Source organism: Diplotaxodon limnothrissa, linkage group LG15 (genome assembly GCF_057381915.1).
Source record: "Diplotaxodon limnothrissa isolate DT_005_m linkage group LG15, D_limnothrissa_male_GT1.1, whole genome shotgun sequence".
Taxonomy (NCBI): Eukaryota; Metazoa; Chordata; class Actinopteri; order Cichliformes; family Cichlidae; genus Diplotaxodon; species Diplotaxodon limnothrissa.
The window spans coordinates 31534846-31559876 of NC_140610.1; the positions used below are offsets into that span (position 1 = coordinate 31534846).

At 41.5% G+C, this 25031-nt stretch overlaps 1 protein-coding gene across 1 annotated transcript in view; it reads right to left on the reverse strand.

Moving 5' to 3' along the window:
- Window positions 1-25031, reverse strand: part of cdk19 (cyclin dependent kinase 19) — a 63899-nt gene that overhangs the window by 20195 nt on the left and 18673 nt on the right. The window contains exons 3-4 of the mRNA XM_085372496.1: window positions 4375-4485; window positions 3916-4056 (exon numbers count right to left, since the gene is read on the reverse strand). Of these exons, the coding sequence (XP_085228622.1) occupies window positions 3916-4056; window positions 4375-4485 (252 nt within the window). The remainder of the gene's footprint in view (window positions 1-3915; window positions 4057-4374; window positions 4486-25031) is intronic.

Sequence of the window (25031 nt, forward strand, 5' to 3'; positions counted from 1 at the left end):
CCTCTGATTGGGGGGGGGGGGGGGGGGGGGGGGTGGACGACGACAGAGGAGTAACTGCAAGAGTAAATGGGGGATGGGCTTTGTGACAGTGCAATGCACAGTACATGGATGCTTTCCAGAGAGTCAGAGCATGCTACACTCAAGCACAAAGACATGCTTATGCAACAGCAGAACTATTGCAGCTGTTAAAGATACAGTGGGCAGGAAAACCGTTCCCTGTGTGGCACAATACATGTCTGCTCCTCCCCTCGCATGTATTCACAATACAGCTCATGGGAAGACTTTCACATCTACTTAGACAGCAGTAAGAGGCCTTGGGTAGATTTTTCCATAACGTAGCATCATGTTTGCTACGAGCAGTCTCTCTAATTTCAGTTGTTATTTCTCATGCCCGCGCAGAGACCCGACACAGAGCCAGGCACCTGCACAAAAGACGCTAATCTCACCGATGACAAGAGACAAGAATGAAATTTACGAGTGAGGTTATGTGGCAACAATGGCAGGAAGCCCTGGCAGAGAGACAGCAAAATAACGGCTGCAGCGAAAATAATCGAGGGGCCGGAAATGTTGGTGTGTAGATAAGACTGGTGTGACCTTAAGAGAGCCAAAACATCCACACAGCTACTGTAAGAGAATTCATATTGTGTATATTATGAACTTTGGTGCTTAAGGTTTCCACAAATTTACAAAGTGCTACAAAATAAAAGTCTGTACGAAACATCCTGACACGTTATTTTAAGAGCCTGTCTTTTACTGAAGACATGTTTCAGGCTCACAGAGTCAACATTAATGTTACTACTAACACTTGTGTTTTTCCTACTATGGCAACTGCTGTGAGCAACAGAGACTACTAAAGCCATGCTGGCACACTGTGAGTGCATGATTTGATGGAGGGTTGCTAGTTCACACACACTACAGCACAGCGTATACTCGGCAGCTCTAACTGGTTGTTTCACCTTGTTTTATTTCTTGCTGCAGGCCTAATCAAGGGAACAAATAACGAAAACAATTGTAGTTTGCTGTTCTAACACCTGATTTATGCTTCAGCAGTAAGTCTACGCCATAATCTACAACGTAAGCTGATGTGCACCCTCATCAGGTTGTAGCACAACATTAGGTCGACGCAGCCCGCAGCTATTGTGATTGTCCTGTTCAGCAGTGTCGATTCTTCCTGTGCACTTCCAGCTACTTTTTCACTGCAGTGTTTTAATTTATCAGTAACAGAATAATAATTATCATCTCAGTAAAAGGAATTATAAGGTTATCGGTTCTTAGACTGTCACTACAATCAGCTGTGTCTCCAGCAGGGAAAAAGTGGCACAGTTTACATTACTTTTATTTTTATTACACTATAGAATGAGAGCGCGATGGCAAAGTGGAGACTGCTCCAGGACAGAAACAACTGCTAACACCTTACACCTGCACAGACAGCATGCTAACACTAAGTTAGCCAAGAGCCCAGAGTGGTGTTAAAGCTGAGTAAATGCTGACCCCAGCCCAGCACTGCGATAAAGTGAGCCGTCATTTGTGGCGAAATCAGCCACTGCTGAACTTCAAAGGGTAACAAACTGAAGCCTGTAGCCTCCATTTCTACCTGTTCATGTTTCTAAAATAGAATCACTCTGGTGATCGCTTTAAAGTGCTGGTTTTCATCTTTGCTCTGTGCTGTCGGCTTTGTTTTCATACCTAAATTCTAAGAAAAAAGATCATGAGTCTACTTATATAGGTAGGTGAGGTGTTGGTGTGTGGGGCTGTAGCCTGTAGGTTTATATTGTTAAAGAGAGGGAAGAGAAATACCTCCAACATCCACGAAGCATGTAATGATTTGCATGAGTGTAACGTCACTGATATGCTGCTTAGAGATGGGAGCAACTCGCAAAGTGGAGCCAATGAGGATTGATAAGTGATATTGACAATGGAATCGGAATTGCTAAATTCCTATCAATTCCCATCCCTCCTTGTAAGGAGGAATTTAATACTACCGTGTTTTGTATTTTATCTAAATGGTCTGTTTCATAGGATTCACACAAAGAATCCTGAATTTTGTTGGAGTTGTTTGTTGTTGTTTTCTTTTCTTTCTTTTTTTTTTACCCCAGGGTCTTGTTTTTAAGGTGTGATTTATCTGACAACTGAGGCAAAGGCCACTGTATACAACATAACAGCAAATATGGCATGTTTCTGTTGAGTGAAGTGAGGGTGTGCAGGATTAATGCCGGACTAAGCAAACAGATGATGAAGTCAACTAGAGCAGAGGCTATGGATAGCTATAACCCTCAGCAAAGACACTATTCATAGATTTAATCCTGACTGGTAAAAAGGTTGGCCCGAACAAAAAGAAACATCAAAGGAGAAAAAAAGCATGAATGAGGACAACAAACAGCTGCTGCAGTGGACAGTTTACAGCTTACATGCTGGGACCTTCTCATCATAGGTGCACATGAGTACGTCAGTGGCCTGTCCACAGTACAAACACATGTGAGGAGCCATAACATGACTGGCTGAGAACACAAACATTTATGGTCTCGTCACTGACGCATTTACAGCATCCAAACTGTAGAAACTTTTATAGATACCTTGTGGATCACCAACAGACTGAAATACCTACTTGATCCGTTCAGGTTTGCATAATGTGCTGTCAAGACACCACATGACTACAAAGGATCGTTTGGGATTACGTAAGAGTTGACAACCGGACATAAAGAAAACGGAACCCATAGACAGATGCTTGAACTGTTTGGGAGCTCTGCCCTTTGACTTCTGAACCTGATTTATCTAAAGCCAAAAGCTTAGCTAACTTTCGCTTAAACAGTGTAATCTCAGTGAGCCAGTCTTACCAGAGCATTATCTGGAAAAAGGACTCAGTGCAGCCCATCTGACGTCAAAGCAGCAATGGCAGTAATCAAATCAAAGTTTCACCACATAATCTGCTGTTTGGTTAATTATACTTTTTCATCCATCCACAAGCAAAAGTGCACATGGTCCTCAGTGGTGAGTGACAGATGCAGGGAGGCAGAGAGAGGCAGGGGAGATGCACTTACAGATGGGCTGTGGGAGTTTGCAGTGCTGAGTCATATGTTGGAAATTGTTCCAGTTCTGCTTTTTCTTTCTTTAACATGTGACAGATCTGTTTTCTCAGAAGGTGCCTGGAGCCACGTTGACTGGTTCTTTTCGGTGGTACTAGCATAACAAAATTGTATCTCCAAACAGACTGTCAGAAATCAGGTAATATACACAGCGACCTCCCTTCAACCAAAGCCCTGTGGGAAAAGCGAGGAGAACAGAGGCTCACAGGAACCACGTGTGTGTTGGAACCAGGTTAAAGGGTAGACGGGAGTCAGAAAGCACTCAGAGTTCAGGTCATTGTGCTTCTTCCAACAAATAAAATCATCATAACACATCACACGAAGACATAACAACGAAAGGCAGTGAAATAACACAGCTCTGCTCGGTGGAATCGTTCCGTGGGAACGAGTTCTGTGAGCAGTAGATATAGTAGAGTGGACAGCCTTCAGATAAGAGGTTCAGATATTTTCTCCCTAAATTTTCATTCCTAACAGTAAGATAGTCACACTATTTTATTTTCATTTCCTAATTGTTATCTAACACCTGTTGCAGGAAGGTTTTACTTCCAGTATCAGTGGATTTTTAGCTTTTCAAACTGCTTAGCTTTAGTAGTTTGAGCAGTTTGAGTTTGTTTTTTTATTTATAAAAATACGTGGTGGTGGTGGGGTTCTTTGTTGTTTCAGATAAAAGAAGGAAGTATGTTATTATATTTAACTTCATACCTAGCGTTTCCTTTCAGTTTCTCAATTTTAATAACCTTGGTTAATCACAATGCCTTTGGAAACATATGTATGGAGTGGGTAAGTGTCTGTAAAGGGAAATGAGAGCACTGAAGCTAATATAGCCACTCACCAGATCCCTGTGGAGCACCCAGTTGGCATGGAGGTAATGGATCCCATCCAGGATCTGATACAAGAGAGACTTCACCATCCCTCGGGGCAGCTGCATAGGCTTCTTATTGGCCTTGGAGGCGCGGTGGAACTTGATGATGTGCTGTGAAGCAAAGAAAGGGTTTGCCTCACTTATGCATGCCTCATCAGATGGAATAAACACAATATCTACAAAACCACCTCCAGTTGTCTCCTTTTCATACTTTCCCCAGAGCACCAAAAATATGAGTGAACAAATAAAACATTTGTAACAATCCAGAGACACTGCGGCTGCTGTTTATACACAATATTAATGGTTTAGGGCACAGTGCTGAATCTTAATGTAAACATCATTAGGTAACCGTTTCTGTAGCACGAGGTTTTCTGTCATTCATTAATCATATGAACAGTTCTTGCTAGAAGTAATGGCGCAGAGACTCACCCACAAGTCGTGTTCGGCGTAGTCAAAGAGGAGCCAGACCTTTCTGTCACTGTGGGACAGGAACACTTTCTGGAGGGCGATCACATTTGGGTGTTTCAGTTCTCGTAACAGCTGGAACACACAGTGGAAAGGTCTGATTAATGTTTGATGTCAGGTTTGTGCATCACATATGCTCATCTGATAACGATGTAACAAGTGGCGAAAAGCACAAAATCAAGAAATAAGAGCTGTCGTGACAGAAAAAAATGTTAACTTTTGCATCTTCAAGAAAACAGCAAAAAGGAGCCGGAGGAATAAAAGTAAAATGGTAGACAAGAACAAAGTGTCGCCTGTCCTCACACACCTTAAATAATCTTGAATTGCCCCCAAAAAAGACAAGGGATGATGGGTAATTACATTATCGTGCCCTTTAGACAGGCCCACGGGGGTGTTTCAGTCAGCGAATAGACTGAATTCAAACATGACTCTCACCTACAGGGTGAATTACTCATTAGTGCATGCTAACATAACTGTTTTTGTCATTCACCTCCATCACAAACAGAGAATAAAGTATTCAGATGCACACAGTGGCTGACCTGAAACCAAAAGGTAAATATCAAGGAAATGTACTGGGGAGTAAGACTAAACACTATGAGAACACATTTCCGCCATAAGTAGTTTTTTGTTTTTTAAATCAAACACCTAAAAGGAGGTACAGCTTCAGCCCTCTAATTCACACTCCAAGAGTAACTAAGGCTGAGGCTAAAATACTTCACGGCTTTCAAACTGGGTCATACACTCACAGGGAAAAGCTCTAATTTCACAGAGAAACCACTAACACAAATCCACAGTTACACTGCTTTCTGAATAGGACTGTACTACTATTACCTTCTTAAGTCATCATATAAAGCATCTTCATTTAAAAAATTGCTATATAAATATATATATTAATATTTATATGGTCATGTGAAAAAGAATGTTGTCACAGGACTTCTTGCACATGATTGAACAGCAGAACCATCCTTTACAACATGGACGAATTTAACCCCACTCTTCTTTAAAACATTCCTTTAGTTCACTGCAGACTGCACGGTGGTGTTTAACAAGTCCTTTTCACATATCTGCACCTACAGCTTGTAGAATTTCAAAAATGTTTGTTTTGACACTTGCAGTCACAGTTTGTCCCATTTTCTGTTTCAGAGAATTACAAACATTTTAACAAGTTCCACTCACACACACACACACACACACACACTTGATACAGATTTCTCGAATGTAAAAAGATACAAAACTAATCTTTCATTCGTCTCTAGTTTGTACTGGACGTCTTCACATCACTTCACATGTATTTATATCCTTGTGGGGACATCTCATTTACATCATGCTTTCCCTAGCTGATTACCCTAACCATCAAAAATGAATGCCTAACCTTAAACATTTCCACATCATTCCATACCTAAACCCATTAACACCTGACCTGTCCAGAGGTTCAGTCAATGAGCTCGTCAATAGCTTCAATGCTAAAATGTTAAATGTTATGGACACAATTGCTCCCATTAAAGTGAAGGTTATCTCTGGAAGGAAAAAGTCTCCATGGAGAAACTCCACACTGGTGAAAAATGAAAAAGGAGTGTGTAGGAAAGCCGAGCGCAGATGGAGAAAAACAAATCTCCAGGTTCATTATGACATCTATAAAGAGAAACTTCACAACTATAATTTACAACTGAGGAATGCAAGGAGGTCCTATTTCTCTGACATCATCACCAAAAACAGTCATAATGCTCGGGTCTTATTTTCTACAGTTGACACCGAAAAACTGTTTAAACACCATCAAACAGTTTCACCCTATTAACAGCAAAGACCTGGAGGACATCTTAGGTCAACTGAACTCCTCCTCTTGCTGTTTAGATGTCCTGCCAACAAGTTTTTTCAAAAAGGTCTCAAAGACTTTGGAGTCAGACCTGTTACTGATCGTCAACCTTTCTTTAATGTCAGGCGTGTTTCCAGAACCACTAAAAACTGCTGTAATTAAACCTATACTGAAAAAGGACAATCTTGACAAGACGCAAATGAACAACTACAGGCCGATCTCAAATCTCCCATTTTTAAGTAAGATCATTGAAAAAGCAGTTTCTCAACAGCTCAATTACTTCTTAAAACAGAATAACTGCAGGTTTTGGACAGAACCACAGCACTGAAACCGCTCTGACCAAAGTGTTTAATGAGATATGTCTGAATACAGACAGTGGAAAAATGACAGTCTTAGTTTTATGTCTGTGAAGGTTCTCAGTCATCCAGGTCATCGTAGTCAAAGGAGCTTGCAAAGAAAAGCGTCTGGACTTCTTTAAGTTACTTGAAGACGTTTCACCTCTCATCCGAGAAGCTTCTTCAGTTCTAAGGTCAAATGGTGGAGAGTCCCAGATATAAACCTAGTGGGAGTATCCCCCCACAGAGGGACAAAAGGACCCCCTGATGATCCTCCAATCGCCTGAGCCAAGGTGTGAAACTGGGTGTGGGTCCCAATCAGCCAGAGTTTCGGGTGAGTTCATTGTGAAATCTGGTCCCACCTTATCATGCGAATTCCTGAGATCAGATGGCCCAGGATGTGAGTGGACGTTAAGGCGTCTGGGGAGGGATCTCAAAACTGGATTATAGATGGCAGAGAGTTGGTGTCGTAAACCACCGCCTCTGTTCAAAGATGGTCGCTCACAGTGGACATAGATGGCTTCTTTCACTCCTCTTTCAAACCATCTGTCCTCTCTGTCCAAAATGTGAACATTGGCATCCTCGAAAGAGTGTCCTTTATCCTTAAGATGCAGACTTTAAGAACGCCCATTTAGGATAGCCGCATGTTTTAAGTGCGGCTATCAAAACGTGCACAACACAGAAGAGCCACCTCCACAGGACAAGACTCAGCAGTTCATCTGCATCTTAAGGATAAAGGACACTCTTTCGAGGATGCCAATGTTCACATTTTGGACAGAGAGGACAGATGGTTTGAAAGAGGAGTGAAAGAAGCCATCTATGTCCACTGTGAGCGACCATCTTTGAACAAGGCGGTGGTTTACGACACCAACTCTCTGCCATCTATAATCCAGTTTTGAGATCCCTTCCCAGACGCCTTAAAGCCCACTCACATCCTGGGCCATCTGATCTCAGGAATTCGCATGATAAGGTGGGGCCAGGTTTCACAATGAACTCACCTGAAACTCTGTCTGATTAGGACCCACACCCAGTTTCACACCTTGGCTCAGGCGATTAGAGGATCATCAGGGGGTCCTTTTGACCCTCTGTGGGGGGAAACTCCCACTAGGTTTATATCTGGGACTCTCCACCATTTGACCTTAGAACTGAAGAAGCTTCTCAGATGAGAGGTGAAACGTCTTCAAGTAACTTAAAGAAGTCCAGACGCTTTTCTTTGCAAGTCTTAGTTTTACTGGATCTCAGTGCAGAATTTGATACAGTTGACCACAACATATTACTCGACTGGAGAACTGGGCAGGTCTTTCAGGAACTGTACTAAACTGGTTCAAAACATACTTAGAAAACAGGAAATACTTTGTATCAATGGGTAACTTCACATCTGAGCAGACAAGTATCGCATGAGGAGTTCCCCAAGGTTCCATCTTGGGACCCCTTCTGTTTAACATTTACATGCTCCCACTGGCACAGATTATAAAGAACAACAAAATAAACTATCATAGCATAACTATGCAGATGACACACAAATATATATCACAATGTCACCAGGAGACCGAGGCCCTGTACAGGCTCTTGATAAATGCATTGAGGAAATTAATGACTGGTTGTGCCACAGTTTTCTCCAGCTAAACAAAAACAAAACTGAAGTAATAGTCTTTGGTGCCAAAGAAAAACAATTACAGGTCACCAGAGCACTTCAATCTATACACCTAAAAACCACAAACCAGGCGAGAAATTTGGGTGTAGTGATGGATGCAGACCTAAACGTAGAAAAACACATTAAGACAATAACAAAATCGGCTTACTATCACCTCAAGAATATATCACGGATAAAAGATCTGATGTCTCAACAGGACCTGGAAAAACTAGTCTATGAATTCATCTTTAGCAGGCTTGACTACTGTAACAGCATCTTTACAGGTCTACCTAAAAAAATCAGTCAGACAGCTGCAGCTCATTCAGAACTCTGCTGCTCGAGTCCTCACTAAGACCAAAAAAGTGGACCACATCAGTCCAGCTCTGAGGGCTTTACACTGGCTGCCTGTCCGTCAGAGGATAGACTTTAAAGTTCTGATGCTGGTCCATAAAGCTCTGAATGGTTTAGGACCAAAATACATCAGTGACCTCCTGACCCAGTATGAACCTTCCAGATCCCTCAGGTCATCTGGATCCGGTCTTTTATCAGTTCCCTGAGTCAGAACCAGACACGGAGAAGCTGCATTCAGCTTTTATGCTCCATATATCTGGAACAAACTCCCAGAAAGCCTCAGATCACCTGAAACACTCAGTTTATTTAAATCCAGGTTAAAGACTCACCTGTTCTCAGCTGCATTTGAATAAAACACCAAATCCACACTTTTAAGCTTAAATTTCAAAACTTACATTTTAACTACTGATTTTATCTACTGTTCTGATTTTATCTACTGTTTTTTTTATTCAATTTTAAATCATGCTTTTTATTTGTTTTTGTTTTTAATGTCTCTGTGAAGCACTTTGAATCACCTTGTTGTTGAATTGTGCTATATAAATAAACTTTCCTTGCCTTGCCTAAACCTATCCCCAGTGTTGGGTAAGTTACTTTAAAATAGTAACTTAGTTACATTACTAGTTACTTCTCTCAAAAGTAACTCAGTTACTTCAAGTTACTCGTTACTTTCAAAGTAACTAGTTACTAGGGAAAGTAACTTTGGTTTTACTCAGAATTCTCTTGTTAATGTGTTTCTTCCATAACTTTGCCAGTCTTCTAGCTTGCTTACTTGCCACAAGTGCACTGTGCCACCTACCAATAGAAAGGAAAAGATAATGTGCATATTTCCACGAGAAGAAATCCCACGCCTGGACCGTCATTGACTGCTGCCATGATTCTAGCCTACGTCACAGAGTCATGTGCGCCTTTTACATCCAACACAAAAACTGCAGTCGTGGTGCTTTCGATTGTACTCAGAACTTGGAAATTCTGCCTTCTGAATAGGAAGATGTAGGTAACACCAGACTGCAGATGAGCTGCATACAGAGCTGGACTGGGACAGAAAATTGGCCCGGACATTTTGACTAGAGACTGGCCCACCATCATAGGAAAAATCATAAAGCCTTTGAATGAAAATAAACACTGTTGTGACAGTGATGTTCACTGTCTTGATGGTATATATGCATCAATCTATCAATCGTTTGTTGTAAGATTCAGATAATTATTTTTTAAAAGCTAGACATTTTAAATGAGAATAAGAAAGAAAAATATTTCTTTGTGCCCCCTTTTCCCTGTTAATGCCCTGGCAACACTTTGCTAGATCCGCCCCTGCACAGTTACCAGCTGTCAGCTACCTAAAAAAGGATCCTGGGGTTATTTGTCTCTCAGAAACAGTTCATAACTTCCCTTCAACTCATTCATGTCACCTAAAAGGTAAACCTGTTTCTCCATCACCTGTTCAGCTCTGATGATCCAGTAAGGACATCTCCTGGTTTCATCTTCATGTTTCCCTCTCACCACATATCCAAACCGACATCCTGACCAGCAGCTTTTTTACAGCTGTGGCTCCAGCAAACATCAGCTGATACTAGAATTTAATATTAAATAAATTCTAACAATAGCTGATCAAGCTTAAACGTGCTGCTGTTGTTTAGCGCGACATCCGCTGGTTTCCTCTTTCTGGCGCAAAGTGAGCGATAAACAAACAAGAGAGCCGATCAGCTGATCATTGATCAGTTTTCATGATTGAAGTAGAAACGGGAGAGGGAGGGGGGAGAATGAAAGAAGAAGAGGCAGCTGTGCAGCAAAGACACAGAATAACTCCAGCTTTGTGCCTTTTTCATTGTAGCTGAATTACGGGACAAACTGTTCCTTTTCACCTCAATACGAAACGCGTAATATTTTCTCTGAATACCAGACGGGACGGTTGGCAACTCTAATAACTTATGAACAAAATAAAGTGCAACATCATTAACTTCATAGCACCACCCAGCTGTATAGAAACTCCGTCATGCTAGCTAGCACGCAGTACGGAAAAAGTCAGAATAACGAAAATAAACTCCACCTAAACCTGGTTCATATCTGACCCAGAGAGACTGCAGGTCATAACTTCTTACCTGAAGTTCAGTTCACACTTGGACCGGTGGCCGCCTCGGGTCTCTTTTCCTTCTGCGTCCCTTTTCCTTCATCCACCTGCTGGCCTCCACCACTTGCTAATGTTACTGAATCTGTGGAAGCTCCGCGATAGCCACCACACGAAGTAACGAGTAACGACCCTATCTAAATCCCAGTAACGACTAACGCGTTCCTGATTTTGGCATAATAACTAGTTACCGTGCTCGTTACCACAATAATAACGTAGTTACTGTAACGCGTTACTTAATAACGCGTTAGTCCCAACACTGCCTATCCCTAACCTAATTATAACCCTAACTGTAACTAAAACCGCATTTTGAGTATCAAAAATGCCTTCAAACTGGGAACTGGGATTTTGGTCCCCATAAGGGCTGTTGGTCTAGTATAGTAAACTTCCAATTTCTGGTACCCACAAAGATATTAATACACACACACAAAGTGAGAGAAGTCATATAGAGCCCAACGGATTTTTGGGGGGTTCCTTTTTGTTAATGAATTTATTTTCTGGTCTATATAAGCTAAAAAAAAAAATTATTTTATCCAAATTGACGGCTTCAAGTGTCTTCTTTAACTCAACAAACTGAAATAAGTAAGGTTTCGATTTATGTATGCCATGAAGCAAATCATGGATTACAGCACACACAGCTAACTACCTAAATCAACCACAGAAGTATTCACATGATCGAAAATGGATAATAAGATTCTACCCAGTAAATACACATCAGATCAATTAGAATATTTCTCACTATACCCTCGAGGTAGGCAAGAATAGCTCTATCTCAGAAAACGGCAGAGAGGGGTACAATACTGGAATTGTATCCAGGCTATTTGGTTTTGCCTCATATGGGGAAATGAGGTTTGTGTTTAATAACAGCCTTAATCCACATGCTATAATGGGGCATTGTGATAGTAAGCTTGGGCTTAGGGCTTGAATCCCCCCATGCACTACAGCACCACTTTAAACCACCACTTAGGCCGCGTGCTGAACGAGGCAGACCCAGTACGACTTTGTGATCACTGACTCTATGCGAGACCACGGTTAAACACAAAGTCCATAGCTGACACAGATTAGAGACTATGGGCTAACCCCTGTATTATTTAATAACCCACTCCCATAGGTTAACTCCTGATGATTTTGATATGTTAACTGACAGCTGGGACAGACTCCAGCCCAGACGTGGAGAGGTTGGAGCATGAAGCAATGGCTTCATGGTAACTTGTTAACTAGTTAATTTAAACAATTATTTAGCAAAAGTTGTACAAACACAAAAAATACCCCCCAAAAGTTTCCTCCACAAAGGAAAAAAAAAACATGACAGAAGCCACATTTGCTAAAATAAGTCACAAAATACACATTATCCTATTTACATTCAACATATCAGCACTTAAGTGAGGTTCAGGCTTAGCTTACACTTTAGACACATTGTAAACAAACACAGCATCAAATGGACGTGTGCTGTATTAATCCCTGGCTGCTAAAATCTGCAGGCCATGCATCCTTGGCCAAGATGCTAAACTCTGATTGCTCCCAATTCATTCATCGTGTAAGTCTGTGTGAATGTGTGTATGAATAAGACTTGTTATTTAAAGCGTTTTGAGTGCTCAAAGAACCAGAAAAACACCGCTAGCAAGTAAACATACATGTAAACAATGCAGATTAGCAAACAGCACAAGCTATACTTTTATAAATGTTTGGCAAGGAAGAAAATGTCCCCAGTGTGTTTGTAAAGCCCCAGGGATACAAACATGTTCTCGTGAGTAACCAGGGATGTACACACAAAAAATTTGTCACATGTTTGCCCCACAATAAACCTGGTTGGTAAAAGAAGATTTATGGATTCATGTTGATTGACACTGTCACCTCAAGAAGGTTCCTGGTTTGAATCTCCTGGTAGTCTAACTTCACAATTCACAAAGGGAAACTGGTTCTTGAGTGTCACAGGTCACAAAACATTGTTCTGCTCATCTGCTGTAGGTAAGAATATACTGCCAATATCTGAGTAAAGGAAGTGGTTGACGGTGTAAAATTTACCAGTCCAAACACCATGGCCACCCTTCATTGACCCACTATCAAAGGCAACATGAAGTAACAACCATTTCTCTACTTGGCTTCACATGACAGGAACAAAACAGCACGAGATGCACTGGTGTATGTACAAAATATGGTTATCTCTCGTGTAAATAAAGTTTTTCACAGGGAGCTTCACTTTGCAACCTGCTGACAAAATAACACAGAGTCCTGGGAAAACACTAACACAGGTCACAATCACGCACGTCTATAATCCTGGGAGAAATCCAGAGGTCCTCTGGGAAAAAAACTTTAAATTGCAGAAAATCTTGTGACCAGGCCATTTAGGCCACACGTGCTGGGATGGTGGGCTCGCCCTAAATCGTCACCACATTGAACAGCTTTCTGCTGCAAAAACCTGCTGATTTTAAACTCACTGAGTATCTGAATAAAAGCTGAACTACAAACTTTTGCCCACATTTCACTACATAAATTGATCATTATGTGTAAAGTAAATGGGAAAAAGAGGGATAAGATAAGATAAGATAAGATAACCTTTATTAGTCCCACACGTGGGAAATTTGTTTTGTCACAGCAGGAAGTGGACAGTGCAAAAGTTATGAGGCAAAAATTAGAATACAATAAGAATAAATACAGTACACAACTGTACAGAATAGAATAAAATAAAATACTATATACAGTAGAATAAAATAAAATAAATATACAATAAGATAAAAATAGAATACAAATACAAATACTATATACAACTGAGTAAAAATACAACGATGACAGAAAGGATTATTGCACTTAGTATTATTGCATATGTATGGATGTGTGTGCTTGATCAGTTAAAGTCTTTATTATGGAGTCTGACAGCAGTGGGGAGGAAAGACCTGCGAAATCTCTCCGTCCCACACCGTGGGTGCCGCAGTCTCCCACTGAAGGAGCTGCTCAGTGCTGTCACAGTCTGCTGCATGGGGTGGGAGATGTTGTCCATCAGGGATGACAGCTTAGCCGCCGTTCTCCTGTCACTCACCACCTCCACTGGGTCCAGAGGGCATCCTAGAACAGAGCTGGCCCTTCGGATCACCCTGTTCAGTCTCTTCCTGTCCCCAGCAGAGATGCTGCCGCCCCAGCAGACCACGCCATAAAAGATAGCAGAAGCAACAACAGAGTCATAGAATTTCTTCAGGAGTGGGCCCTCCACTCCAAACGACCTGAGTCTCCGCAGCAGGTACAGCCTGCTCTGCCCTTTCCTGTAGAGGGCGTCTGAGTTATGAGTCCAGTCCAGTCTATTGTTCAGATGAACACCAAGGTACCTGTAGCTGTCCACAGCCTCAATGTCCATACCTTGGATGTTCAGTGGTTGCAGTGGAGAATGCTTGTGCCTGCGGAAGTCTACCACCAGTTCCTTGGTTTTACTGGCGTTGATCTGGAGGTAGTTCAGCTGGCACCAGTCCACAAAGTCTTGGGTCAGACCTCTGTACTCCTTGTCGTCCCCATCAGTGATGAGGCCGACTATTGCAGAGTCATCAGAGAACTTCTGCAGGAAGCACTGGGTGGAATTGTGGGAGAAGTCTGCAGTGTAGATGGTGAAGAGGAACGGAGCCAGAACCGTTCCCTGTGGGGCCCCCGTACTGCAGACGACCCTGTCCGACACACAGCCCTGAGTCCTCACATACTGTGGTCGGTCGGTGAGGTAGTCCAGGATCCAGGTAGTGAGGTGATGGTCCACTCCAGAGTTCACCAGCTTGTCCTTTAGAACCGAGGGAAGAATGGTGTTGAAGGCACTGGAGAAATCAAAGAACATGATTCTCACAGTGCTTCCAGCGGTCTCCAGGTGAGCGAGGGAACGATGTAGGAGGTGAATGACGGCATCATCCGCTCCAATGCCAGGCTGGTAGGCAAACTGAAGTGGGTCCAGTGATGAGCTTATTAGGCGCCGAAGCTGAGCCAGGACCAACCGCTCCAGGGTCTTCATCAGGTGGGATGTCAGAGCCACCGGCCTGTAGCTGTTGAGGTCCTTGGGGCGTGAAGTCTTTGGCACTGGTACAACACAGGAGGTTTTCCAGAGCTGTGGGACTCTTCCCAACCTCAGGCTCAGGTTGAAGAGGTGCTCCATCACCCCACACAGTTGGTCCGCGCAGGACCTGATGACCCTCGAGCTGATGCCATCTGGACCCGCTGCCTTCTTGCCATTAATCCTCCTCAGTTCCCTCCTAACCTGGGTGGTTGAGAGAGACAGGCTGGAGCCTTGTGTTGAGTGTGTATTGGATGCTGTTGTTGGGGGTGGGGGGGAGTGAGCAGGGTGAATAGAGGAGGTGTGAAGTGTCTGAGGTGGAACAGCAGCAGTGGGGGTGGGTGAGTCTGCAGCCGATGTTGCAGACTGCCTCATGGCTGAGTCAAATCTGTTGAAGAAATGATTCAGTTCATTTGCCCATCTCACATCCCTCCCAGGCAGAGAGTTCTGCTGTTTGTGGCCCGAGATGGTTCTGAGGCCTCTCCAGACTTCACCAACGTTGTTTTGTTGAAGCTGGTTCTCCATCTTCTGCCTGTAGCTCTCCTTCCCATTCCTTATCAGTCCCCTCAGCTCTCTCTGCACCCTTTTCAACTCCTCTTTGTCTCTGGATTTGAAGGCCCTCCTCTTCTGCTTGAGGACGGTTTTAATTTCTGGGGTAATCCAAGGTTTGTTGTTGGAGAAACACCGTACAGTCCTGGTAGGTACAGTGTTATCCACACAGAATACACAGAACCAAAGATCTGACTGTTTGGCCTTCAAAGTGAAATAGGTCAAAGAAAAAAAAGCAAAACCCACTCAGTGGTTTCTAAATATGTGAAGCTAAACCAGATTTAGTCCACTTCGAACAAGCTCACCCGAGAACCAACTGGGTGCACGTCATTGAGCATCACATGACATTTTGAATTTCCATCTATTCTGCATCTGACGTCTAAGACAGGACATCTACCATTGTCAGCAGTGGGTTAGAATGAAACCATTGCTTTGTTTCTAGTGCAGCTGTTATTCAGTATCTGGGATCACATTTCTGTAAACCACTCATAGCTCTGTTCCAAGAAATCAACTTTTAGTTTCACATTTTACCTAAAAATGTGGTTGCATGATGGTGGCATGAGTGGTACTGCTGCCTCACAGTAAGAAGGTTTCTGGTTTGAATGTGGAACTGGTACTGTGCAGCTACACAGCACCAAGAAGTGCTTGTTACGGGTGACTGGTGACTGGTATTTGTACTTGGTAGGGAGCTGGAATGTTTGAATTCCTACTGCTAAACATTATTATGACTAATACTGACTGACACATTCTTTCGAAAGACTAAACTAGAATTAATCTGATAGATTTCACCTGACCTCGATGGTCTGTTTTGGCTACATCTCAGACTTCACATTAGCGTCTCAAAGTGCATAACACTGACAGAAGGTTTGGCGAGCAACAAAAGGCCACAAGAAAAGCAGTTGTGCCCTGGATCTTGCTGCTTGTGAGGACTGAATAACAACTTTTCTTGTGTGGCTGGCAGGCAATAGATCCACTTCAGGCTGCTTCGTGCCTGCCACTGGTTAGAGACAAACACTGCAACTCTGTCTACGGGGGGTGATGGGCCGGGCCTTCTCCCTCCACAAAGAACAAAAGTGGCGGCTACAGGCTGAGCCAGACGGCAGCAGAGCAGCAGCCATTTGGTGTTCTTACAGTATAAATACTACTGACTAGAGAGTAGGATGCAGCTGCACCTATAACTAATGATGCATCACATCAGAAGAATATTTCCTTACCACAACAACAGCTGTCCCTGTGCATGTATGCTCTGTGCTTTACCAGGTTTTATTTCTTTAGATGAATCTTAATCATGAAAGAAAAGCCACCCCTTTCGAGGACAGCAGGACACCAGCACTCATTTTGCCCCTAGCAACCATCAGCTACCAACACCCTGTACAAATACAACTAAAGTATGTTCCTGTTTGCACAGCGATTGCCAGGACTGGCCGACGTGGGCCAGAAAACACACAAGCCCGTCTCATCGATAAGGCAGTCAGAGATTATAAAAGCCCATAATATTATATTTCTACCCTTCAGCCACTTTATTACTGTGGAATGTTCTTGGAGTAGATCATTATTACTGCGTGAACGATTGCACACTTATCTAAACATGAAGGAAGGCTAACGAAAACAAAATAACATCCTTCAGTTATATTATCTGGCGTCTGTGTGCCCACAAGTGCTGCTATGCCAGAAGGGAATGTTTATGAGGGCAGGACATTTAGCTAAACAAAAGCCATTGTGACCCAACAGGGGAAACAGCTCGTTTTATGGAAATAATAAAATCCAGGAACAATGTTTCAATTCATGAAGGTCAAACATAATGAAGGGAACAGATGTGAAACAGCAGGTGGGTGAAAATAAATAAGCCATGACAGATTTTGGCGCACTTTGATAAAAATTGGAACAAAAAAAAGAAATTATTTCATATTTTAACAGAACCATACTTGGCCGTTACTTATTCAGTTTTTGCTATGTTTTGCTCATCCACCAACAACTGTTCACTGGCTACTTACTTTGTAAGTATTTGGTAATAGACTACAAAGAAACTCAGTCATAACATCATAATATAAAAAGACTGTCAGAGCTGTTTACACCTCCCCATTTCTCCAGTTCCTAAGATAATGACTATGAGAACAGATTATAATTAAAAGACAATCTGGCTAAGTGAACACAAATCATCTTATTTGCTGAGATGCTATTATCTGTCAACAAGAGAAAACATAACACATTTGACTCAACAAATAAAATTTAATATCAGAAGTGTATCCTGTGCTGGATTCATTTGGGGGTTCCTAAAGTTTACGCACAGCTTCCTGACCATACTTAAAGTGCCAACAGACTCGGCCAACCAATGATGCTGTACCACACTGCCCAGATCTATCATGTTTTTGGCTTTCTTTGTCACCTGTGACAAGAAGGCTTTCCACAGAGAGCCCTTAGTAATGTCACAGAGAGGTGACATACCATACCATAATCAGAACTTCATTTACCCAGTAGATTTAACACCCTTTGTTTTTGTTTTTTTAACTTGGCCTTTTCAGCTTTATTTGATAGGGACAGTAGAGACTGACAGGAAACCAGGGGGAAGACATGCAGCAAAAGGCCGCGAGTCGATTCAAACCCAGGCCAGCCGACCATAAACCAATGCGGCATATGGTCACCTGGTCATCCCACTGAGCTAAACCAGTGCCCTGTAATACCCATTGTTAATAGAATAGGCTAGTTCGGCGCCCAGCGTGAGCTAATGATTCTATAGCCTTCACATGTGATCCTTTAAGGTGAAAAACTTGAGTACCTACACTGTAAAATGTAATATTGTGTTTAATTAAAAATATTAAATAGGCTGAACTCAGTTTTTATCAATTTGTTATTAGAACTCGATTTAAATAAGTTACCAGTACTTTTGATGCAAAAAACGGTGATAAACTCAATTTATTTGAGTTGTCTTAACTTAGAAAAACTAAGTATGATGGAAGTTTTGCTTCTCAGTGCGGAAGGATGAAAGATGTGTTTTGAAAATGCCACGTCACTACCGTCCTCCTCCCTCGCGGATCAGTCCGCATGTTCATGGTGCCAGCGTTTGTTATGGAACATGTTGAGCAAACCTGGAAAAGCTCAGCTCAGGATATTATTGTTGTCATTGCTGTGGATCTTTAGCTGATACACTGACTTGGTGAGTAAATGTTTACTCTTATTCAAACTGATTTTGTGGCTTCTCTTAGTTTAGCATCAGGTTTATAATCTTGCTAGCTAGTTAGTGTTAGCCTAGCATTGCTGCTGCGGCTGGGCTCATGTTACTTAAAAATTAACACCACAGCCTTAAAAACCTTACATAAAACTGTGTCTGTGAAATTTTCTGTTGATTGTTTGAAATAAAAAAGGGAGATAAGAGCCCAGACAAAATTCTTCGGGAGGTGCAGCCGTTAGGGGTGGGGTAGGGTGTGGGGGGTGTTTTCAATCCATAGCCATAACTAACTAATTAACTATATATATATGCAACGATATTCGTATCGATATTGAACCGTTCGATACAGTGCTTTCGGTTCGGTACGCATATGTATCGAACAATACAAAATTTGTAATTTATTTTATCAACTTTCCTTCTGACGATGCTGTCTGTGTTGAGCGCTCAGTGAATCTGCGTTCGACTACTCCGCCTAGGGTCGACAGTGCAGCCTAGGCGGAGTAGTCGAACGCAGATCCACTGAGCGCTCAACACAGACAGCATCGTCAGAAGGAAGAGCGCAGGGCAAGCTAGCGAGACAGAAGTTAAGCTCTCCTTGCAACATGGACCTTCCCCACCCTCATTCAGATCTGGTGTTTGGAATTATTTTGGTTTTCATGTGACGTATGACCCTGAAGGTAAGCGAGTCATGGACTAAAGTAAAACAGTATGTTGGATGTGCCATGCAATGCTCAATTACATGGGTGGGAACTAGTGTGTTAGCGCAGTTAGCTCGTTAACGTGTTGGCCGTCTAGCCCCATGCACGGGGCGATCGGCGGTTGCTCGTTAACGGAGATTTGCCGTGTTGTGGCGTTAAGGTCATTTCAACGAGATTAACCTGAAAGCACTAGTGGGAACACAACGAATATGACTGCACATTTACACCGACATCATCCTAGTACAAAGACAAGTGGAAGCAGAAAAAAAACAAGCAAGCATGCTACTAACTTTAGCCGAGTCATTTAGACAGCTGTTAAGATAAGATAAGATAAGATAAGATAACCTTTATTAGTCCCACACGTGGGAAATTTGTTTTGTCACAGCAGGAAGTGGACAGTGCAAAAGTTATGAGGCAAAAATTAGAATACAATAAGAATAAATACAGTACACAACTGTACAGAATAGAATAAAATAAAATACTATATACAGTAGAATAAAATAAAATAAATATACAATAAGATAAAAATAGAATACAAATACAAATACTATATACAACTGAGTAAAAATACAACAATGACAGAAAGGATTATTGCACATGATTCTCCTTATATGTTTAATATGCTGCTGAGAATATAGCCCAGAAGAAGCGTATAGTATAGCTTTTATTTTGGAAAGAGACATTTCTCTGTAATAAACTCTCTTTTCCAAAGATGAGTGATTCCTCAATCAGATACAGGGCTCGCAATATCGCTAGCCCAACGTCCCGGGGCTAGCGATTTTTTCAGTTGGGCTACCAAAATCTATCTCTGCCCTGCCCGTCGGGCTATTGTAGGAAGGAAAAATATATGTCAATGCTTTTGCATTCTTTCGGAAATGTAGCTGGGTAATTATGTCATTGGCATCGGTGAGCCACTGTCAATATGTGACATATTGAAATTGCGTTTGAATTTGCGCTTGTTTTTTTGCTTTCACTTTGCAATCGCGCGAACTGTGTATAGAGAGCGACAGCACTGATCTGTGAGTGATGATAATTTGTGCACCAATTCCTCTGACATCGTGTTATTAATTGTTAGCTTACTATGCAAACATGACAAGTGAAATCTCCCGCAGCTTAAACATGTGAGAGGTTGATCGCGCAGAGAATCGGTGAGCTTATGTGAGTGCGTGTGTAAAAGCAGCAGGATATATATTTGACTACGATGACCTGGATGACTGAGAACCTTCACAGACAGATATATATTTTAGTTCTGCTGAGCCAAATAAGACAGGTCAGGGTGAAGAAGTGACAGCCAAAGAAAAACTTACCACAAAACGGAGAAGTTATGACAAATCAGACTATAAGGCAAAAAGAAAGTGCAGCTTTATGGTTTCATGGACAAAAGAATTTCTGTGGCTGCAATATGACAAGCTAAATAACCAGGGCTGCACATAAGTGGTCCGCAGGTGCGTATTCGCTGTCAAAATAAAAAACACGCACAAGGGTTAGGGTTAAATTTAAAAACTGTACTTTTGAGTTAAAATATATATTTATAATTTTAATAAATGACAAATTAAAAAGGCATGAACATTTTTTTGTATCGAAAAAATATCGAACCGTGACACCAAAGTATCGAACCGAACCGAACCGTGAATTTTGTGTATCGTTGCACCCCTAGTATTTATGAAGACTATTTGTAAGACTGGTAAACTTACCTTTGTTTGTATGATGGTCTTTCGTTCTACACGGAGCATTTCAAGGTCCTGTACCCATCCGTCGGTAAACTGTACCTGGGCTTGTTGCAGTGACCTGAAGTTACTAAACTTCATGAGTGTATGCACTCACTCCAAGAACCGTATAATTATAAATATGAGCGTGCTGAAAGTTGGGCAGCACGCTAACGTATTTTGTCCCTCTGTGTGCTCGTAAGGGTCTGACCCTTTCACTCCTTTGATTTTTTTCCTCGTATCTTTTCTTTGCCTTTTCATCGAGTCTGTCTTTGTACGGTCCGGCATTGTTCTCCTTCGTTTTGTACATACCTTTTTTGGGGGGCAAAGAAAAACCAAGAAGGTATTGGAACCGGAGAATGAACGTTTTGCGGTGCTGCAAATGCTTGCATTTGATGCGGTACTTGGATTGTTTTGCCACGAGTTCCCGGCATGCAATGCGCGAAAGTCATGTGGTCTGTCAATCTCTATCATACCATTCACGGTAATACCGGTGTAATTTTGGGCAACAATAGGAAAATGAAATATCGCGATAGAATATGGGTAAAACACGCATGCGCAGTGCCTATGTTTACATACGCACATGGCGGCGACGCAGAATGAGAAGAGCGAAAGCAGATCGCTAAATGGAACGGATGAACCAGAATTGGTTTGTAAAAATGCTGCAACTTCAGTGGTGTGGAGCTGGTTTAGCTTTCGTCCGTCAGATACACAACAAAGCACTATTTTTGGTAGAGCATGCTAGCGTGCCGTCGTTATTACCGTGTTGTTTGGAAAATACAGCACACTTAAAATCAATCCTTTGATTTTTCTGAAAATCGACAGTGCCCCTTATAATCCTGTGTGCCTTATGTATGAATTCTGGTTGTGTTTACTGACCTGGAAACGATTTTATGTGGTACACGGCGCTCGAAAATCTGTCAAATGTTTTAGTACGACTTTGCTAAGCCAACCCACATCCACTGCCACTGTACTTAAGGGAAGTTAAAGACTTTCTTCTGCACTTACATTTGGATCGCCTCGATCCATGATAGTCATTCAGGAAGTAATGCCTCGACTGGAAACAAGCCATCCTTAAAATAATACAACATTCCAGCTCATGTGTTGGAATGCAAAACAAATGTGTTGTTTAAATTAGAGACTGCACTTGTGACAGAACAATAAATATATTTTATTTTGATCATATAAGTAATGTAAGTACAAAACAAACTTGAGGTAGGCCTAAACTTATTTTCAGAATAATTACATCTGAGACTTTCATTGTAAGATTATAACAGTGATGGCAATATAATTGATGGTTGTTCAGCAGAACAGTGCCCAGTATGTTGGCTGTTATACTTTGTTGTGTTTGAAAATAAAAGTTGGGCTCATTTTAACATCATTACAAAAAGTGTTGTTAATTATTTTTAATCATATTCAGGTTACCACAAATTGTCATCTTAAGTAAGCTTTACTTAGTTTTTTTGAGGCAACGAGTTTCCTTAATTTTGAGTTCTGGGAACTACGGTAATTAGATTTTACAGTGTACCTAATGCCTAACATTGGCAAAACACTTTGTTTCAACAGTGTTTTTTAAGAAAAAAAAATGGAACAGGAACTTAAATTTTTTGCAGAGGTTTTTTGCACCCTTTACCTGTAGGGTTCTCACCGACTCTGCAATGGTTTCTATAATTTGACCTAAACGGCTGGATTGGTTAAAGCTTGCCTGCTTACAATCCACGTGTTCCTGATTCTCAGCAATGATTTAAGTAAATACATCTGCCCACCCCCCAAAAATTATGCCTCCAAAATATAAAAATAAGAACCTGCCACTATTTGTTAGGCAAATACAACCTAAAACATCAGATACAGTTTAGATTCAGTTTCATATATTTTTTGACGCAAGACAAAACTTTTGTATTACACTCCATATTCTGTAGTTAGCGAGTAGTTTATTACGTTCACCTAACTGACATCACAAAATGAAATGTCAGAAAAAATACATCAAGAACTGCCAACTTGTTCTTAAAATAATGCTTAAAATATTAATTAGATATAAATTTCTCAGTGAGACATTTCTAGTAGTTTTGCATTATAATATTGTTCAAACAGTTCAAAACCAAACCTGACCCAACCCTGTTATGCACAGTCAAGAGAATGCGTGATAAGAGAATGGTTCTCTCAATAATAAAACAAACACAGCAGCCAACAGTCTGGAGTTCACTGCTGCATGCAAAAAGAGAAGTTCCTGTTTTTCATTCTACCTGCACTCCCTCCGTCCATAAACCCCACCGTATTGAATTCAACGTACACAGGTGAGATCATCTCTGACAGCCAACCAGCAGATTTACCCAGGTTGCCCAAGCATTATCTAAACACAGACTGTTTATGTCACACAGGTTTAAAGCTGTAGAACCTTAGTGCCATGTTATGCAACCTGCGGCCTGTGTAGAGCTGAGTGTAGGAACTCGACGCTTAAGGAAAAGAACCAGCATGGACTAAAAATTGCAGGTTTCACTTTCTTGATCTACATCAGAACCTGCTGTGCTTACTCCTTCAAATATTGATTTCCTGAAGGTTTTCATCATCACCTAAGTGGATTATTTTTGACTTTCACCTCACCATCCAGAATAGAAACAGAAAGCAGACTTGGCATTCATGATAAGTAGTGGACATATCCGGAAACAGTCTCTGAGACAAAAGGCCAGACTGTAGAACCGGTTTCTTAGGAGAACGTATTTATTTATTTAGTAAATATTGTTTCTTCACGATGGAGCTGATCTTTATCTGATGTTTCTTTCTGATGCAAGCATTTTATTTCTTAGCAAGAACATATAGTTTTATTAATCTTATAGCATTTAGGCTATAAACATTTCTCTTCATTATAAACACTGTCAATGTTGTTAGTTAACATGTACTCGTTATCTCATGTGGATTAGCTAGCTGTGACAGTATGCCCCTTCCAGCATTAGCTCAGAAAGTGTTTACAATTAAACTAACAGTATATAAATAAGAAACTTTATGTCCTACTCCATAGGGCTGGGCCATATTATACCGTTCACGGTAATACCGGTATAATGTTAGGCAATGATAGGAAAATGAAATATCGCGATAGAATATGAGTAAAACGCGCATGCGCAGTGCCTTTGTTTTCATACGCACATGGCCGATTGTTGAGTGAAACAGATGAACCAGAATTGGTTTGTAAAAATGGTGCAACTTCAGTGATGTGGAACTGGTTTGGGGTTTGTCCGTCAGATACACGGGAAAGCACATTTTTTTGCAGAACATGGAAGCGGCCGTCGTTATTGTCGTATTTGTCGGACTAAGATGCTCTTAAATCTGGGAGTAATCTGGGTCCTAAACTCCGTATTCTTCAAGTCAAACGAACACTGCAGCATCACTGAGCGTTAAAAACTGTCTAAATTCTTTCATCTTTAATAAAACGATCAGCATTGCTGCTTTACCAGGTGTAACTATGAAGTTTAACTTCCAGGCATCCATTAAAACAAAATTTATTACATTTAACAGAGTTAGAAGTTAGCAGGAAGCTAGCGGAAGTTAGCTCGCTAGTTTCGCTAGTTACCTAAGCATGATATAGCATGTTCTGACTGAGAGATTTCTGAAAAAAATCAAACGTACAGCTCTGCTATCACTTCCAACATAAATGAAGACAGGAAACTAAACAGCAGTGACGTTTGTAGGGTTACTGAAGTTGGGCTAGCTGGTATATAATGATGTGCGACGTAATCGCTAGCGACACAGCTATGTTAGCATAACATAAACGGTGAAGCTGGAGGATGAACACTAACACTTTTCCACTTATAAAAGTTAACGTGAAGGTTCCTGATAGTTGGAGACAAATGCAATCGCATGGCAGGATGCTGTAAACGGACCAAACTTCAGTCAGGAGAACAACTGAGATAATCCATCCACAATACGAGGTTAGTCATTAATATACTGCAACAACATGGGAATAGAGCAGCTGCCAGAGAATTCAACATTAATGAATCAATGGTACAGAAGTGGAGGAAGCAAGAAGAATGAGTTTAATAAAGTTTGATTTATGTGACTGCTTTGTTTCGCTTAATGTGCCTTATAATCCCGTGCACCTTATGGTCCGAAAAACACGTACTGCACACTGCAGTTTAATGTTGCAAAGCACCTCTTTTTAACTTCAGTGGATATTATACATGGTTATGCTCAGGATATGTCAGCCCATTTCTACTGGAAATGCCTTTTGGTTAA